The following is a 21,174-nucleotide window of genomic DNA, read 5'->3' as shown; positions in this document are numbered from 1 at the left end:
TTGGAGGGCTAGGGGCCAGATGCAGGCAAGTGGGACCAGCTCAGTGTGCCAACTTGGTGGGCCGAAAGGCTCTATGATTATGAAGAAAATGTAGGGAGTAATACTTTAAACCACGTGGTGGGCAAGATTATTTTTATACTATGCAAACCATTTTCTTTTCATTACCTGTAATAAACTGTCAAAATATTAAACATAATTGTTCTACTTACTTGTCTCTCATAGGATGAATATAAGCTAGACAGGGATTTATCTGAAGTGGATCTGAAAAACGCTATTCGCTTACACCATACATTGGCGATAAGGGCCATTGATTACAGCAAACGGCCTAATGTTCTTAAACTGAAGACAGCAGACTGGAGAGTCTTTCTTTTCCAAGCACCGTAAGATTATTGTACATACCTGTTTTTTAGCATTTGTGATGTAATTATACCAATTCATTTTCTGTGATGTTAATTTTCTCCCGTCCGAATCTTCTACCTATATTTTGCACATTTTTCCAAGTCATATATTTTAAGTTTCCTATTAATTATCTAACACCATATAACTTGTGTTTAAAATTAAATATTCTGTCACACCAATGGAAAGTTTACTTCATAAAATTTGTCCAGTTATGATAAAAATCTATTTGTTTTTAAAACATTGAACTTAAATCAATCAAACACATGTGAATGTTATTTATTGATACAACAATTTATTTCCAGAAAATAATAATTTTTAATTATCCTATAAATTTCACAGTTAAGGGCCTGTCCCACTCTGCAATTTTTTCGGTGACTGCTGGCATCATTGACTGACGTATCATGTCACCGAAAAATTTGCGGCATGACGCGGTGTGATGACTTATGATGCGCGGTGTTTTTTCAAGTGTCACAACATTTTTTTTGTCGTCGCTGGATTTTGAAATGTTCAAAATCTTTTGGCAACACTGATATGATGCCGACATTCGCCGAAAAAAATCGCCAAGTGGGACAAGCCCTTATATTTCCATTTCAGTTTTTCTTTGTGATTGCATGATTTGCTGTGTCCACTGTTTCCATATTGCTGCCTGTCCTCAGTAGAGAATGCAGCCAAAGTATGTAAGTTTTAAAAGCAAACCTTAAAATAATTAGCCTTGGAACATAGAACATTTTTTGCCCAGAATGTATCGCTGTGATTTCAAAAGCGATTTCAAATGTGTTCTCTGGTCTAAGTACAGTAAACCTTCATTTTAACGGAATGCTTTATAAGAGGGTTCGGTTCTAACGGACAGACTATTGCACGCCACCCCGACTCGCATCACCTTCCCGGCCGCTTACAGCTCCAGCTTTCGACGCTACGCCCAGCTCGCAAGGTGCACAAGTGAGCCCTTCTTCACCCACTGCATGGTCTGGTTGATGTGGCTGTTGTTGCGGCCCACGTTGTAGCCCTTGGGGACAGCGCTTTCTTCGTTCCGCTGCCACCGACAGGATGCGCTTGGACACCTTGGGGCTCCTATCCTCTCACCAACTACCACTTCTTCCTGTTGGCCAACGCTTTGTCCGCTCCCTGCCTTCTCCCCCAGAGTCACTACCTCCTTCTCCCCCAGAGTCGCCGACAAACTCCACCTTGGAAGATGTCGGTGACTGCGGGGGAGAAGGAAGAGGAGGCGACGGGTGGCAAAAGTGGAAGAAGTGGCAGTTGGTGAGAAGGGAGGGAGCAAATGGTCACCAAATGTGTTTTGTCATTGGCAGTGGCCTGAAGAAAGAGCTGATGTCCAGGGATTAGAATGTTAGATGTAACAACAGCTGAGTCAACTGGACCATGCAGTGGCTGGTGAAAAAGCTTGGTGGTGCAGACTAGTAGCATTGGAGCCCAGTTTTAAGGTGAAACGACACAAAGTACTGCAGCAACTCAACAGAGTGAACCAGTTAGAAGAAAGGTCCCTACTTCACCCATCCATGTTCTCCAGAGTTCTCCAGAGATGCTGCCAGTTATTCATACTGAGTTGCTCCAGCACTTTGTGTCCTTTTGTATATTTGTTAGATAGAGCTCTAGGGGCTAATGGAATCAAGGGATATGGGGAGAAGGCAGGCACGGGTTACTGATAGTGGATGATCAGCCATGATCACAATGAATGGCAATGCAGGCTCGCAGGGCCAAATGGCTTCCTCCTGCACCTATTTTCCATGTTTCTATGTTTAACCATCATACACAGTTCTTTGTTTCAACTGCATACAATGATAATACCTTACTCTGTTATAGCTTACAATTGGCAATAATGGGCACCATTGTCTGCTATATCGAGGGCTTTCTGTATTTAATTTTTGAAATAATTTTAATATAAGCAGCATGATATATTTAAAGAATTTTTTAATGTTCAAATTGTGATATGCTCAAATTTTCTTTTCAGTTTGCTACAAAAGAGAAAGAATATGCAATAATTACATTATTTATGCTTTTCATTAACAGAAAATCAAAAAATATATAATTGTTATATCTACAATATGTCAACTTGCTTTGTATTTTACATGCTCACAATAATCTTGACATCAATGATTGTCACGACTATGCTTATACCTCTTTTTGGACTTTCTTTTTCAGAGCCCCATCTGTTACTTTTCTTTCTCTGAATACTTGGGAGAAATGTTGTGTTCTTTGATCATGTAAAATAGGTTGGAATATATTGGTGTCCTTTCTTGACCATACTGTACCATCAATCTGTGACAATTGAACAGTGACCATTGCAAATGTGGTTGCTCGGAGAAAAAAAAGTAATACTTTTATCTCTTTATCAATATCCAACAGAAGTGACGAAGAAATGCGCTCATGGATACTGAGAATAAATCTGGTGACTGCTATTTTCTCAGCCCCCTCGTTTCCAGCTGCTATCGGGTCGCTGAAGAAATTTAGCCGACCTCTTCTCCCTTCATCTAGTACTAAACTTTCTCAGGTGATGTTTTAAAAATGATGCAATTTTTTAATTATTCTCTGGTATAAAATGATGCCTGTATCCTTAATTACCTTTAGTTTGGGATTGTGTTAGACTGATACAATGCCACAAATTTAAATATGCAGAGAAAGTCTGAGTTTGTAAACATTTGTCACGAACATCTGGTTTGCTTTTATTCCATCAAAATGCTGCCAGCTCCGAAACAATGTAAGAAATAAGTTTCAATCAAAATATTTTATATTCATAATAATGATTTACGAATTCAAATTCGTAAATCGATTAATCTGATCGATTAATCGAATCTAATATAATTAATCAAATCCGATTAATCGTAAATCGATTAATTTTGGTAATTAATTGCGTTGTTTATTTATAACCCATAAATTCATGTATTTTGCCGTAACTCTAAATTAGACAGAAGTAGATAATTTGTGTATTGCATAAGATGTGTTTTATCATTCCTGTAATTATGAAGATCAATGAGTGATTGAAGTAAAGTTTAAGGAGAAATAGGAGGAATGGTACAAATAAACTTTCAGTTATTTGCAGAACCTGGGATTAAGATATGTAACAAAACACTATATTTGAGAGTTTGGATCTTTCTTCCACAAGTAGCAACTAACTCTTAATCCAAGTGGGATATATTATTGTTAACCAAAAAGAAAGAGAGTAAAGGAAGATATCTGGAGTTAGATCAACTATGATCTCAATGAATAATAGGAAAAATATACAAGGGACAAAATAGGCCATCACTGTTCCTACATTCTTATGGAGATAGTCTAAATATAAAGCAATTTGAATACATCAACTGAAACCACTTTTCTTATTCATAATCTGACATAGTTATAGAAAGATAAATGTTTTGATTTGCTGTCAACAGTGACAGAGGAATAATGTTTATAAATTGGATCTCAGTCTTCATTGGTGTGCTAAACACATGCTATGTATAGCATATGCTCCATTGTAACCCCGGCAAAAGAAAATATGAAATGGTTTAAAGAAAAAATGAAACATAGAATGCTGGTGGCTTATGCCCAGCATTGCGAAATAATACACATTTGTGTAGTGGGTAAACTAATCGTTGAAAATGGCATCAGAAGATAATTTAAGGGACGGGGTTAATGTTTAATTAGAAAGGCAGGCACTAGTCAGAGACAGCCATCATGACTGTGTCAAGGGCAGATTTTATCCCAGCTATCTGAATTTGTTGAGGGGGTGACAAATGGTATTGATGAGGGCTGTGCAGTAGATATCGCTCCACACATGCCTTGGGGAGATTAGTCAAAACATTAAAGCCCATGGGATTCAGGGAAAGTTGGCAAATTGGATCCAAAAATTGGCTTTGCAATAGGAGACACAGGCTGGTGGTAGAGGAGACACAGGCTGGTGGTAGAGGAGACACAGGCTGGTGGTAGAGGAGACACAGGCTGGTGGTAGAGGAGACACAGGCTGGTGGTAGAGGAGACACAAAGATGCAGATGCTGGAATTGTGAGTAAAACACAAAGTGAGGGTCAGACAGCATCTGTGGAGGGAATGGGCAGACAATGTCTCTGATTGGGAATCTAGTTTATGCTCCAATAAAACATTTAAATTAACATTCCTTAGTTGGCGTTCTGCATGCTATTCTGGTCACTCCGCCCTCTCCCACCTCGACAACAGAGACACTTACGTAAGAATGCTGTTCATCGATTACAGCTCAGCATTCAACACCATTATATCATCAAAACTGATCATCAAACTCGGTAACCTGGGCATCGACCCCTCCTTCTGCAACTGGATACTGGACTTTCTAACCAACAGACCCCAGTCTGTTAGGTTAGACAAGCACACCTTTTCAACCCTCACCCTGAACACCGGCGTTCCACAGGGCTGTGTGCTGAGCCCCCTCCTCTACTCCCTCTTCACCTATGACTGCACACCTGTACATGGTACTAACACCATCATCAAGTATGCAGATGATACAACGGTGATTGGCCTCATCAGCAACAACGATGAGTCGGCCTACAGGGAGGAGGTCCAGCACTTAGCAGCATGGTGCGCTGACAACAACCTGGCCCTTAACTCCAAGAAGACCAAGGAGCTCATTGTAGACTTCAGGAAGTCCAGGGGCGGCACGCTCACCCCCATCCACATTAACGGGATGGAGGTGGAACGTGTTTCTAGCTTCAGGTTCCTGGGAGTCAACATCTCCGATGACCTCTCTTGGACCCACAATACCTCAACTCTGATCAAGAAGGCTCACCAGCGTCTCTTCTTCCTGAGGAGACTGAAGAAGGTCCATCTGTCTCCTCAGATCCTGGTGAACTTCTACCGCTGCACCATCGAGAGCATCCTTACCAACTGCATCACAGTATGGTATGGCAACTGCTCTGTCTCCGACCGGAAGGCATTGCAGAGGGTGGTGAAAATTGCCCAACGCATCACCGGTTCCTCGCTCCCCTCCATTGAGTCTGTCCAAAGCAAGCGTTGTCTGCGGAGGGCGCTCAGCATCGCCAAGGACTGCTCTCATCCCAACCATGGACTGTTTACCCTCCTACCATCCGGGAGGCGCTACAGGTCTCTCCATTGCCGAACCAGCAGGTCCAGGAACAGCTTCTTCCCGGCGGCTGTCACTCTACTCAACAACGTACCTCGGTGACTGCCAATCACCCCCCCCCCCGGACACTTATTATTATTTATTCAAATCATTTGCTATGTCGCTCTTCCAGGGAGATGCTAAATGCATTTCGTTGTCTCTGTACTGTACACTGACAATGACAATTAAAATTGAATCTGAATCTGAATAGGAACAATGTGATAGTACTGGATAGTCGCAGAGGAGATTCACCAGGATGTTGCCTTGGATGGAGCCATTTAATTATGAAGAGCCATTTAATTATGAATTTAATTCTGCTTTCCCTGAGTGGAGGAGATTAAGAGAATACACGATAGATGTATACGACGTTGTGAGGGGTGTAGATAAAATATATGGCCGGAGTGTTTCTCAATTCTCCAAGGTGAAATTACCTGAGCATGGATTTAGAATGATGGGTAAGATATTTAGAGGGTATCAAAGAGGGACTTCTTTCACCCAGAGAATGGAGAGTATCTTGAATGCACTGCCCAAAGTGAGCAGTGAAAACAGAGTCACTGACAGCATTGAAGAGATGTCTAGACAGTACTTGAATTGCTTACACATTGAAACCTATGAGTCAAGCCTATGCTGTCTTTCTCTCTCTGATCTTAAAGAAACTCTTTCATGAAAGCTGTGGAGCAACTTTCATGAACAAACAACATAGTCAGAAAACACAGGAAAGATGGGGTTGGATCTTTGTGCAAGGGAACATTCCCATGTGATTAGTTACTTTAAAGCTATCCTGTGTGTGGCCTGAAACCGCTGCAGGGTGCGGAAATGATCAGAACTCGCAGCATGCAGCTCTAACATGAGTTATCTGCAAATACTGCCATCATTGATGAAGCACCCACCGATCTTCCACCCACCGATCTTGTGCATTGAAAACTGGTAGTATTGCATGCAAAGCATTACTACCAAAAAGGAAACCCTTTCATTGCCAATTTCAGTGTAATGTACTTCTGTTCTGTTTGGGGGTTCCGCAAGTGTTTTATGTTGCCATAGAGGGAGTACAGAGAAGGTTCACCAGACTGATTCCTGGGATGTCAGGACTTTCATATGAAGAAAGACTGGATAGACTCGGTTTGTACTCGCTAGAATTTAGCAGATTGAGGGGGGATCTTATAGAAACTTACAAAATTCTTAAGGGGTTGGACAGGCTAGACGCAGGAAGATTGTTCCCGATGTTGGGGAAGTCCAGAACAAGGGGTCACAGTTTAAGGATAAGAGGGAAATCTTTTAGGACCGAGATGAGGAAAACATTTTTCACACAGTGAATCTCTGGAATCTCTGGAATCCTCTGCCACAGAAGGTAGTTGAGGCCAGTTCATTGGCTATATTTAAGAGGGAGTTAGATGTGGCCCTTGTGGCTAAAGGGATCAGGGGGTATGGAGAGAAGGCAGGTACGGGATACTGAGTTGGATGATCAGCCATGATCATATTGAATGGCGGTGCAGGCTCGAAGGGCCGAATGGCCTACTCCTGCATCTATTTTCTATGTTTCTGTTTCTATGCACCTAAAAGTTCCAATTCATGTAAATTAGGGGGGAATGTACAGGATGCATCTGTTGATGTTGTTAGATGCTGAATAGTGCCAGTAAAATGTCAGGCACACTGAAATGAATCGCTATTGAAAGTGCTAGGGACAATTGCCTAATGCATGCAATTTTTCCCAGATACTAAATCTATCACTATCCAACTTCAGTTAAATTGCTTTTATGCAGTATTTGCACTTGAGGAACTGACAGTAATTGAACCCATTTCAAGAACTGAATGCATACTGGGATATGAGGTCAAAATTAACAGTGTGGGTGATCAAATAAATTGAATGTTTCAATTCTATCTCCATGAGCTTTGGAAGCTTTTTTTCAGGAACAGACCAGAATCTAAAATATAGCAATATAAATTTTAGATCTCTCTGTATGATTGCATACCCAATTTGCAGTGATCTTCACAGTGCATTTTCCTGGGAAAGCTATTCTCCGGATTATCAGGAAGTCACATGTCTTTCTGTGTCTGTCTCTCTGTGTCTCCTTTTAGTAAAATATCTTTCTCATCAAAGGTAGACAAAATTGCTGGAGAAACTCAGCGGGTGCGGCGGCATCTATGGAGCGAAGGAAAGAGGACCTGAAGGTCTGAAGAAGGGTTCGGCCCGAAACGCTGCCTCTTTCCTTCGTTCCATGGATGCTGCCGCACCCGCTGAGTTTCTCCAGCAATTTTGTCTACCTTCGATTCTCCAGCATCTGCAGTTCCTTCTTGAATATCTTTCTTATCAGTTGTATGTGCTTTGATGTCATTAATTACAAAACTGTGGTTACCATATCAAATGATTTTTATGTATTTTATGACAAAAGTGACTTAAATGTCGGTCGGCTGTAAAAACTAAATCTGTTTATTACATAGGATGGCCTGTATGCAGAATTCTTAGATCAAACAAACCCAACAATTTTTTGAAAATACTAGTCACTTCTGTATTTTAGACGTGTTCAATTTCAAAAAAATATTTTCTAACATGTAATATGTGATAAATAGGAAGAGCAGCTAAGGTCACATGAGACCAAACGGAGTCAGATTGCAACTGAATTAGCAGAACACAGTGCTCAACCTCCTGGGAAGAATGTCAAATCGAAAGAAGCAGAGGAGTACCGACTGAAAGAACATTATTTAATATTTGAGGTGAGAATGCATCTTGAAGTGCAAGAATCTATGTAGAATATGTGGTGTTAGTTCAACATTTATCCTGTGAAGTTACAAAATAGAAGTGGCAGTTAGACTCTATTTATTTGGCATTCCAGACTATTCATGTTGCACCATTGAAAACCTTCAGCCTGGGTTACGTTGCATGGCAACCGAAAGTATTCCTGAGAAAGGCCATCTTTGCCAATTTAATTATTGTTATATGCAAAATGTGAAAGGACAGGACAAGTTATTATGTAAATTGTTGGAAGAGATAGTTTTTTTGTTTCCAGTTACAGCATCATTGTAAATGTGTTTATAAGGAGTGTATTTATGATGTTGCCTTAAATTGAATTCGGACTAATTCTACGATTAAGAAAAACAACATATCTTGAAGATCAAGGGGTAAAAAATTGTCTTCAGCTGATTGCACTAATGAACACTAGAACATCAGCTATTGTAACCCCTTCCCAAAAGTTGGCTCCCATAGAACAAATTATTTCTATTGCCCTCCGTGCTTTTCATGCAGCCACATGGTTCTGTGCTGAAGGCCTAACTACCATAGTCATTGCATTAGCCTTCATGATCAGCATCGGCTTACGATGGCAGACACTGGAGTTCCAACTCCAGTCTGTCCTGATGACCTTTTGCTCTCTTGATCTGTTTTTGCATTGCGCTCATAATCTAAAATATTTTAAAACAGTTCAAGCAGAACGAACAAAATGTATTTAAAATATTTATAAATGTAATTTATTTGCACAACTGTACTACCCGATGCTAATTTTAATTAAACACAAAATAAAATAAAGAATATTGGCAATACGATTCAAATGAATAAGATGGAGCTTCTTACACCAGCAGTCAACTCTGGCGTAAGAAGCTGATGGGATCAGATGTTTTTACTCTACTTTAGACTCCGCACTGAGCCCAGTGGTGGGGTGGCATTTGAAAACCAGTTTGTTTCTGACTTTGGTATTGCAGTGTGCAGGTCCAAATGCAAAGAAGGTTGGCCTACAAATAAAACTTTGACAATATTTCCTTGTGATGTTACCAGTGCGGGATGAGCATGCTTTGGTCTAAAATAGTGGAGATGGAGGATGGTTGCAATGACTGACTAATACTCTGACATCCAGTCAGTATTGGCAGCCAATGAGAAATTCACTCCCTGATTTGTCAGTTGTTTGAGCTGTAGTCAAAGAAATGAAAAACTTGCATTCTCTGTTTCTCACTGCTTAAATGTAATTGATGGAAAATTACATTTACAGACACACAGTTTCCCATCTAATATTTATTGTCAGTAATGGATTTGCAATGAGCATCCAATTAGGAACTAAACCCTTGCACAACAAAAGGTTAACCTTGTATAAATTATGGAACCACTTTCTAGGTATAAAAACACCAATAGTGAGTAACCTGTATTGCTACAAAATACCTAAATTTAAAGATTGTCTCTTCAAACTAATAGCAGTTTGTACCACGATATCTTATTGTCAGGTTTGAATTAATGCTTCCATTATCTTCATACCATTATGTAAATATTTAAGTAGATACAATTTCTGTGACAGAATAACTACTTGTTACAATTCTGTCCTATTGTTACTTGAAGCCAATTGCACATTTGAACAAATTTATGGTCTTTAAACCAGTTTTTTTATTTCCTCACTACATTAATAATCTTTGTGCAGAGCACTTTATTGATCAAAACCAGACTTTCTGGTGGTGAATGTGTTTCAGTGATGGGATTTAGGTATTAGATTAATGATGGCATGTAAGTCGTGAGTTTTGTGCCTTGGTTATCTACCAGCAATGTGCATTTTCACAAAGACAAAGATAGTTTCATAAGTGAAAGCAGCCTTATAATGAGTCATTTTGTACTGACAACTAATCAATAGTTCTATGGAGAACTGGCAGCTAGCAGCAGTGCACATCTTAGTGCAGTCAAACCTGCACAATGTACTGCAGAGTTACAGTACACTGGAGCAGGCACGGAAATCGCTATCAAAATATGGAGGGGACCGGGGAACAGGGGGGACACAATTTCTTGGCGGCGGCGCGCGTTTGCGCGCACACAGACACACACACGCGCACACGCGCACACACGCACACGAGAAGCTTCGGAGGCTCAATCCAGCGCTAAATGCAGCTCAACTCTGCCTGCCGGGTTAACCTACAGCCCTGCCTGGACTGACGGGACACTAGCGCTGCTTCTCTGCGCTGGCAGTACACCTGGGCCATATTTCCTGCGTCCAGGCAGGGCTATAGGTTAACCTGGTGGGAGTTGAGCTCGGTTTAGCGCTGCTTCTCTGAGCTGGCTGTGGGCCTGGGGGCACAGCTCCGGAGAGCCGGGATCGATCCTGGCTGCGGATGAGGTGCAGGTCTGTGCCAAGATTGTTTTGGCACGTCTCCCTCCTCCAATCACCCCGCTCTATCCTCAGGCCCACCCCCCTACTTCCGCCTCTGACCGACACCTCCCTCCTCCAATGAACGCGCTGAATCATCATGTCCCGCCCCCATTGCCTGCTGACCGACGTCTCTCTCGTCCAATCGGCGCCCTCGATCAACAGTCCCACCCCCACTGAAAGCGGAGATTTCACCGGGTTTTAAAATTCGGATTACAAAAAATGGGGGGATCGTCCCCCACCTCTCAAAACGGGGGGCGTGTCTCCCCCCCCCACCCCCACCCCGGGATTTCCGCCCTTGCACTGACCTTTTAATCTGACCCTGAACACACTGTTGTGTGTTCCATAACATGCTGAGCTAAGGAATTACATACAAACCATTGCTGCACATCCAACACAATCCATTCATTTGAATGTGGTCATGGAACCATAGTAATGGGCCTGTCACACTTGCAATTTTTTTCGGCGATTTGCCGGCACCCGTCATAGTTGCAGCAGGTCGCCAAAAATTTTCAACATGTTGAAAATCCAGCGGCGACCAGAACAAGGTAGGACTCTTTGGGCGACTACTCACCACCATACAGGCTTCACCCCGCGGCATGTCGCCAGGGTGTCGCCTGCATGGTCGTGAGTAGTCTCCTCAGTCGCCCAAAGAGTCGTAGCATCTTTCTGGTCACCGCTGAACTTTCAACATGTTGAAAATTTTTGGCGACCTGCAACGACCTATGTCGGGTGCTGGCAGTCGCCGAAAAAGTTGCGTAAGTGAGACAGGCCCATTAGGCACTTTGTGTAAGTTTTATTTATTTTTATTCCACTGTTTATTTATGATTTTGATTAATGAAAAGGAGAATAATGTATTTTAAATAAATGGTATTTTTTAAAGTAAAGCAGATCTTTGACAACTGTGGATATTGCCTTCTGTGTAATACACGCTAAACTTCCTGCTTTCTCCTTTCTTTTGCTCCCCTTGCTTCTTGGTTCTTTAAATAGCCCTCATCTATAACCTCCAACTTGCAATGAAATCTGGTCCAGTGGTTAAATCTTTTTCTGAAGTTTTATTGTCAGAAAACAGAACCATATGAAGTTAGACATTGACACGTAAATGGCTGCGTATTAATGAATAAGCTCTCCAGCCATGGTTAATGCCACTTGCATTATGGTTAGCCATACAACTGAGACTTCAAGGCATTAGGAGCTGCACAGAGGCAAAAGCTTAATGCAACTGTAAGGCAATACAGTGGGACAGGGATGGAGTGAGTTCATGTAGTAGATTGGATCAAAACCACTATCTGAATCAATGAACCAGTTTTCCAACTTCCAAGTTATTCCCTTGTAAAAAAAAAATAGCTTTTGATAGATCCATTATCTCAACCTAAAATTTTTTGGAGAGCTCAGGTACTACCAGAATAACTCTGAAGACATCATTAATCTGCGGACAGATGCTACTAGAATGTTTCTGGATGTATCATTAATCTACCAGCTATATCTACAAACTCGTATTTCCCTGCAGGGCTTTCTGCACCGCAGGATAATTTCAGCCAATGCCTTGTTGTACTTATGAACAGGAAGATCTCTTGAACAATACTATGTAAAGGGCATATAATAATCTATGGCTAGTTGTTTATTTGATGTTCTTGGTCAATCTCTTGTTCTGTTACTGATAATGAAACGTAAGATGAAAATGTAACCCTGATGGATTTGATTTAATTGCCTTTCTAAGATGTTCTGTTAAGACTACCTTTACAGCTGAAAATATTGGAGGGAGCACTAACAGAAGATAGTATTATCCAGGAGAATATCAATTTCTAAAGGCAGCAACTCAGAGAAAGTGTATGCATTTTTCAGAGTTTGTATTCCTTTGAAAGTGATTTCCAAGGTGGTGAAACAAAATTCAGATGCCCTCTTAGTCTTTCACACTATTTCTTTGTTCTGGAGTTCTGCATTCTGTCTACACGTAAGCTATATCTCCCTGCTGGTTTTAAATGGCATCTCCTTGAAGTAACATTCAGCTGATGAGTAGTATCTGTCTCCCATATTATAATGAGGTGCCAACACTAATTTCACATGCTGCCTGGGATCAAGCAAACAGGCTGGTGAATTGCAAACTCAAATGAACTGCATACTCAAAAGATTTTTTATTGGACGTCATTGATAGCCTTTTCATCTTGTATCTGTGTCACATATCTCTAAAGATCATATATAGGCTTTATTACACGACCATTGTGATTCTCCAAAGTCATCAGCATCTGCTGTACATTCCACAGTTTTCCAATATTAAAGACATTTATTTATTTATTATCACATACACCAATTGGCAAATTTGACTTGCCATGCAGCACACAAATAAAGATAAGACACAACATTAAAGAATTTAACAATAAACATAAAAACATCCCCCAACAATGGTTCCCACTGTGAGGGAAGGCACAAAGTCCAGTCCCCATCCCCATGTCCGCCCATAGTCGGGCCTATTGAGGCCTCTGCTATGGGTGCCGATGTTCGCCGGGTGATGATGATCCGGCGTCGGGAGAACCCTCTCAGCGGCTTGGGATGCCTGGAACGGGCGGAGACCGCGGCTTCCGAAGCCAACAGGCCGCGCTGGACGGAGCTCCACCACTGACGATCAAGGATAAATAAACCTAATTATAACAGTGCTGACACAAAAGCTGGTGGGGTTATAGATAGTGAGGAAGGTTGTCAAAGGATATACAGGATGTAGTTCAGTTGGGAAACTTGAGTGGAGAAATGGCAGATGGAGTTTAATCTGGACATCTAAGAGGCAATACATGTTTGGAGGTCAAATACAAGAGGAAAATATATAGTAAAATGGCAGGACCTTGAGGAGCATTGAAGTACAGAGGAATTTTAGGTTGCAAGTATATAACTCTCTGAAAGTGGCAATACAAAGGTTATGGGGTGATAAAGTAGATGTTCAGCATGCCTGCCTTTAATGGGCAGGCATTGATTATAAAGGTTGGGAATTCATGTTGCAACTGTATAAAACTTTGGTAAGGCCATATTTGGCATATTGTGTGCAGTTCCTGTTGCCACACTCTAGGAAGGATGTGGAGGCTTTGCAGAGAGTTCAGAAGAGGTGCACCAGGATGGTACCTGGATTGAAGCATATTAGTTGGGAGGAGAAATTGGAAAAGTTGAATTATTTTCTTAAAGCATCAGAGGTTGAGGGGCAACCTGATGGAAGACTATAAAATTATATGAGGTGTAGAAAAGGTAGAGTATTATAAATGTCAATACAAGAGGGCAAATACATACTGTAAGGTGAGAAGGTGAAATTTTAAATGAGATGTGGGGAGCAGATTTTGTTTTACACAGAGCCTTATAGGTGGCTCATCCAGGGAAGGTAGCAGAGCCGATATGATAGCAATGTTTCAGAGGCATTTGGACAGACACGTGAACATGTGGAGAAATTGAGAGATATGGACCATGTGCAAGCAGATGGGTTTAGATTAGATTGGCATCATGTTCGGCATAGACATGGCCGGCCAAATACCCACTTCCTGTGCAGTACTGTTCTGTGTTCGAAAGGAAGATGCAGGTAACCATTTTACCAGTGCAATGTGAAGACTAAGTAATTCAGCTGCTGATAAGAAATCTGCCTGATCTAAAAATATGGCTTAAGCACATTTCTCAAAATATTTGTTTGTAAATTATTTTAATTTTGACTCGCTCCCCCTCTTCAAAAGCTTCCTTGATACTATTTATGACCTTTTATTTGCCATAATTCATACAATTACGGTATAAAACGCCATGAATTATCCCACATCCTTACTTTTAGTTACTGTAGATTATCAGATGCTTTTTCAAGTGCTTTCTGATAATTCAAAGCTTTTGTACAGAGTGGGGTATTCAAGGTGACAGATCACCACCATCACTTTCTCAAGAGAAATAAGGGATGACCAGTAATATCCCTTTGATATTGGACAGTCACACCAACATTGAACATGTTTGCAGTTTAAAGCTCTGTCATTGTAACAGGGCATGGACTATTATGTGGACACTGCTAGGTCAGTGTCAACAAAATGTAGTTTGACACATGGAGATATATTAGGTCACAGTCCTAACGAGCCTGTGATGTGGAATATCATGAAACAAATACCGCATTGTGATTAAAATTAATTTGCCACTTAAGTCAAAATGTTCTATTAGAGTCTGCAGCAGATTTACAAAGTTGTCATAATTTGGAGTGTTTGGGGAAAAGAAAAGTAATTGGGCTAGAATAGGCCATAGGCCTGGTGTATGCAAACTGGTTTGTGGAAATGGGAGCAATGATAGGGGAAGAGGATGAGAGTGAGTGGGAGAAGAATGGTATTATTTGCAGAAAAATGAGGCATGGAGCAGATCTGTGCAAATGATAGGGAATAATCAGCAAGACCATAAGGACTTAGAAAATTGCATGAATGGAAAGAGTAAATAAAAAGGTACTTACCATAAGAAAAATCATTATGCTCCATCACAGGTAATTAGGGTTTGGTCATTTAATTAAAGCGGGAGCAAGACTCAAACCTGTATCAAGATTATTTTCAGAGGATAGTGCAAGCACCTTTCACAGTCAGCATGTACTATAAAACATGTCTGGCAAGAATATGCTGTACACCATATTGTATATGAGCTTCATTCACATGTATCTGTACAAGTGCATGCCAGAAAGTACACTACGTATGTGTAAAGAACGCAATTATTTTTTTCACAATCAGATTTTCGATAGCATACACATGCATAACACCATAAAGTTGCACCATGTAGATGACAAAAATCCAAAATAGGAACAGCCAATGTTGGTAATACTCAGCAGGCCAGGCAAAATGTTTTGTTACAGTTAGTTTGAGATAATAGATATTTGTTTTTCCCTTTTTAAAAATGGTTAAGCAATAATCAGAATCATTTTCTATTGTTTAGCAGTATGTCATCTGTGTTAATATTGCTCTTGAATTGTAATTTTCTTCTACAGAAAAATCGATATGAAGCGTATGTTAACCTACTGAAGGCAAAACTAAAGGTAGGAACTGATGATCTGGAAAAAATAGAGGCAGTTATTTTCAACATTGAAAATGATGAAAGCTCCTTGAGGAAGACTCAGTCTAGTCCTTCTTTAAACCAAGGACATTTTTCTCTGAATGGCAAAATGGAAAAGGACATTATAGAACAGAAAAGATATCTCAAGTAAGGATCCATCCATGCCGTTACATGGAATGACACATCTACAAAAATGTTTGGAATAATCTCATGATCACATCTTTGATAGTTCAGAACTATACAGGGCATATTTTTTTGTAGTTCTGTTGAGTTTTTGAAGATCTTCCATATCCAATATCTATAGTTCTCACACCCCTTAAAATCTGTACTCTTTGTTCTCCTAGATAAACAATATTCCCTTCCTTCAAACTAGTTTTGGATTTTATTAAATCTGTCAGAATAAATACGTAGGCCCTTGTAAAGGTTTTTTTGTTTATCCAGCCCTGCTAATCTATTTTCTCATCGTTGCATCATGTATTTGTTTTTATTCAGCTGTACATTTCTTCTAAAACTATTATCACTGTTTTGATCAATCATTTAAATATGCTTTGAGCAGAAATATTTTTCCACAACATTTTAATTCATTTTTTATTTAAATGGAACAAAATTTTCTAAGCAGATCACAAGGCCCTACTGTTAATATGTGCATATTTAGCACAAGCAACCAAGACACATTTCTATCTTGGTTTGCAACCTGGTGCTTAATTATATTAGGCTATTTCATTGGCTTGTATATTTAAATAAGGAAAGATACCAAATGCTGAAGTAACTCAGTGAGTCAGGCAGGATCTCTCGAGAACATGGATAGGTGATGTTTCGGGTCATGACCCTTCTACAGAGTCTGAAGCAACCAGAAGTCTATGTTTTCCAGGGATGCTGCCCAACTCACTGAGTGACTTCAGTATTTTGGTAAACCAGCATCTACAGTTCTTTGTTTCTACATTTTGTATGTTTGAACACTGGTCTCCACTTATGGCTGCTTTTGAAAGATTCCCTTCATTTTTTTAATGCTTGTTATTTTGTACAAAATTAAAAAAAATTTCAGTGAGACTTTCAATTGGTAACAGACATTTTTAGCATTATTTTCAGCCACAATAAAGATGCATTGCTTTATAGGGGTTCAAGATTTTTTATGTTCTTGGAGAAATCAGGCAATGGTCTAATAGACATTCATTTCTAAAATGTTGTTTATAAATGATCACTTTGTATAATGTAATTACATGGTTAAATAAACTTGAGTTTGTAAAATGCCTGCATTATGGTTAGCCTTACACATGAACACATAGTAGTATGCATGTAGGGAATCATCTATTAGTGTCAATGGAGAAAGGAAGGCCGGACATTTTATATTATTGTTGCAATTTGTTAATTTAAAAATCTCTAATATTTCATATTTAATTTTGCAAATTGGCTAGTTTACTTCTTGAATGAACAATGAGATTTAATTTTAACTTTAATAATTGTCAAATATTGTACAGAAACAAAGTTGCATACACAGTACCATTTTCTGTAAGTGTGATGTGAACAATGTTAAATGGAGTTTTCAATAATTAAGTACATTTCCCCATTTTTCATAAGGAGATAGTTTGCTTGGATTTTGTTTAGTATTAAAACAATTGAATGAAGAAATGGATTCTGTTTCTTTTTAAGAATACTACCTGATATTTAGCATCAAAGGGAATATTATATCTGTAATGGTGCTTCTTCTACCAATCAATTTCTTTATGTGCAATATAACGTGTGTTATGGTGATATCAAGCAAATCTGTGCCAGTATTTTTACGATGTTAATATGGAAATTATAGCTTTTGCTGTTTTATGATCCTTATTATAATGTTATATTAATATTTGTTACAACATACAAAACACTAAAGTAAGTTTTGTTATAAACAGTACACAAAAGAAAATAAAGAGTGATATGTAGCCAAATAAATGGATCTGTTTTTTTGTTCATTTTGAGAAATACTTAACAGACTGATTAAGTAATTTGCAAATTAAGTTATTTGTGTATAATCTACTTCTAATTGCAGTAACCTATACTCCAACTGTGTTATCTTTTTATTCAGATTAATTACAAATAACCTCTGCGCGCATTAACGTTTGTTCTTTGACAAGATCAAAATAAAATAACAACCTTAGTTTCACAAAGTATTACTTCTGCTCTCTCAGTAACAAGTCTGCAGCTTCACTAAATAAAATACAGAATCTAAAGCACCCTAAATTATTTGATTGTGAGAAGACATATTTTTAAGCCTGTGACCATGTAATTAATGGTGTAATAGGGATCACAAAGTAAGCACATATTTCTGATGGTGCTGGAACTGTAAATAATGATGGCTGCACTTTAGAACTGACATTTCTTATAGGTCCTTTTATACATGTTGACAGGAAAATAAGGAAATATCCTAATTTAGTACATTTTGAACATGCCATTTACTGTTTGCAGCAAAGCTAATCTGCATTATTTACTATTATTTTCAATATATAACTATTTCCATAAATCTACCGTGTTTACCTTGGTATTTTGCATGCGTTGAACACTGTGGTAGCATCTGGATCTTTGGTACTTCATTCATAAATAAAAACAGAGTTCAGATTTCACCTTGAACGAAAAGTTAGAAGATAAACTGAAGAAAAAATGACAGGCTGAAGAAAAACAGCAGAACTGATATTATGGACTGAATTTAAAGCTTTAACTATTATAATGAAGATTAAATAGTAAAGAACCAACTAATTATATGAAGCTTATTAAATTACTAACAGTTAAATAATTCCAATAGATGAAATGTAAGGAAATATATCCTGGATGTATTCTAATACTCAATAACTAATGAAAATAGGTATAAGAAGATTATAATACTATAAATCTGTAGTAAAGGGGGGGGGGGGGGGGGGGTTAAGGATTTGGAATAGTTCCAAAGGTTCCGACAGGAAGATGGTTACTATTAAGATAAGGAAAATTAACCCTTGGAACAGGCTGGTAATTAGGTGCATCTCTGAGTATAAGGACAAGGCCTGTCCTTATGTCTTATGATTTCATGATTGTAAGTAAGGAATAAGAATTATAGAAGGTTTAAAGTTTGGGTATTTAAGAGATTACGTGGAAAAGTAATGATGATGATAATTTTTTATCATGACATTTTGGTTGTTTTTTTTGGCTTGACTGGTTACATTTTTTTTTTTTTCTCTATGTAGGTTAAGATTTTTGGCTATATTAAGGGGAAATGGCATGATATTGTCTAGGACAGCTTAATTTGGGGGCTGAGCTCAATGTACAATTCCAATGGCGGAAGTCAATAATATTCGGGCCACCTTAGGTGGCAACGAGAATTTAAGGTATCCCATTTTTGATACCTTAAAATCACTCTTTTTTTAAAATTATAATTCACTGTTATATGGTTTACTTAATAATAGTATTCTGTTTTTTTGTTGTATTTTTCAACGCACTTCTTTTTTCTTCCTATGGAGGCTCAATAGACGGAGGAGATGTAAAATAACATTAATAGGGGACGGTTACCCCACACCCAAAACCTCAAGTTATTTAACCACACCACATGAATTAAAACTAGCAAAATTAATTAAGAATGCAAGACATTAGGGGAAAAAGGAATGGAGGAATCACATTTTGTAGTTGGAACATTAGGGGTGCGAACGATCCAATTAAAAGGGGTAAGATTATGGCTCAATTAAAATCTTTAAAGGTGGATATTGCGTTTTTACAAGAAACGCATGTGAAATTACAAACACAGATGAGACTAAAAGCAAATTGGATAGGCCAAACTTATTATTCATCATTTACTTCTAAAGCTAGAGGTACGGCTATTATTATTCGGAAAGGTATACCATTTATGTCAAAGAACACTATATCTGATAAGGAAGGAAGGTACACTATAGTGGCAGGAGAAATTTATTCTACACCACTGACTCTGATAAATATTTATGCACCAAATTTTGATAACCCCCAATTTTTTAAGAAAATCACGGATATAATAGATGAGTATAATTACCAAAATGTAATATTAGGGGGGGATTTTAATTGTGTTATAGATACATATTTAGATAAATCAATAAAAGTAAGCAAGAATAAGGTTAAATCTAAAACTAGTGAATTTTTAAACATATATATAAAAAACACTAATATAACAGACGTATGGAGAATAGTCAACCCTACGGGAAGGGAATACTCATTTTACTCAGCGGTACATAAAACTTATTCGAGAATTTATTATTTTTTAGTGGACACAAAATTAATTCCTTATTAACCCTAAATATCACAATAGTATTATTTCTGATCACTCACCATTGACCTTTACTTTAAAACTAGAGGGAACGCCAGTTATAAAATCGTTTTGGCGTTTTAATACACAGTTAATTAATAATCCACAAGGTTATGAGTATTTAAAACAACAAATGAAATTCTTTTTTGATACAAATGAGACACCAGGCATTTCACCATCTTTATTATGGGAAACTTTTAAGACATTTATACGTGGAGTTATAATCTCATATCAAAGTTACCAAAATAAAGAGAACTCCATAGAACAAGAGACTTTAGAAAAGGAAATTAAAATATTAGAATTAGATAACGCAAAAGACCCAACTATAGATAAACATAATAAGATCACATTATTGAAATTTAAACTTAATCGAATATTATCGGCAAGAGTAATAAGATTATTTCAGATCACAAAACAGGCACAGTTTGAATTTGGGGATAAACCACATAAACTTCTGGCTAGACAATTGAAGAAACAGGAGAAGGAAAAGACGATTACTAAAATCAAATCAGAGAATGGGGAACTATTAACGTTACCCCAGGATATTAATAAAAGGTTTGCCCAATTTTATCAAAACTTGTATACGTCTAAAACTAAAATAGAAGACAATATAATTGTAGATTTTTTAGATAATTTTAATCTGCCAAAATTAGATATTTTGGAACAAGAGGAATTAGGAGCACAGATCACAAGGGAAGAAATGTGAAACAATAAAAGAGCTGAAAAATGGGAAAACGCCAGGACCAGATGGTTTTAATAATGAATTCTATAAAGGTTTCCAGGAGTTAATGGTACCACGGTTATTTAAGTTATATAAATATGCCTTTACCGAAAATATATTACCAGAAACATTAGCCGAATCCACAATTACGTTAATACCTAAAAAAGATAAGGACTTAGAAGAACCGGGCTCATATAGAGCCATATCACTCCTAAACACAGATCAGAACATTTTAGCAAGAACTTTAGCAAGAAGATTAAATATATTAATAAATTGATAAATCCGGACCAAATGGGGTTTATACCTAAAAGACAATCATCTAACAATTTGAGACGCCTTTTTAATATAATGTATTCATACAAAACGGAAAAGGAAGACTTGTCAGTTATATCTCTGGATGCAGAGAAAGCATTTGATCAGGTAGAATGGCAGTATTTATACAAAGTACTCCAAAAATTTAATATGGGAGAGAATTTTATCAGATGGGTTAAATTACTATATGATAAACCAATGGCAAGAATACTAACTGATAATATATTATCTTCAAA

General features: G+C 38.3%; 1 protein-coding gene across 1 annotated transcript in view; it reads left to right on the top strand.

Annotated features, from left to right (window-relative positions):
- psd2 (pleckstrin and Sec7 domain containing 2) overlaps positions 1-17,554 on the top strand; it is a 108,971-nt gene extending 91,417 nt beyond the window's left edge. The window contains exons 12-15 of the mRNA XM_033029448.1: positions 223-380; positions 2,764-2,908; positions 8,053-8,196; positions 15,565-17,554. Coding sequence (XP_032885339.1) covers positions 223-380; positions 2,764-2,908; positions 8,053-8,196; positions 15,565-15,780 — 663 coding nt within the window. The 3' untranslated portion in view covers positions 15,781-17,554. The remainder of the gene's footprint in view (positions 1-222; positions 381-2,763; positions 2,909-8,052; positions 8,197-15,564) is intronic.
- The last annotated feature ends 3,620 nt before the right edge of the window (positions 17,555-21,174 follow it).

This window comes from Amblyraja radiata, chromosome 11 (assembly GCF_010909765.2).
Source record: "Amblyraja radiata isolate CabotCenter1 chromosome 11, sAmbRad1.1.pri, whole genome shotgun sequence".
Taxonomy (NCBI): domain Eukaryota; kingdom Metazoa; phylum Chordata; class Chondrichthyes; order Rajiformes; family Rajidae; genus Amblyraja; species Amblyraja radiata.
This window is presented reverse-complemented; position numbering and strand designations above follow the sequence as displayed.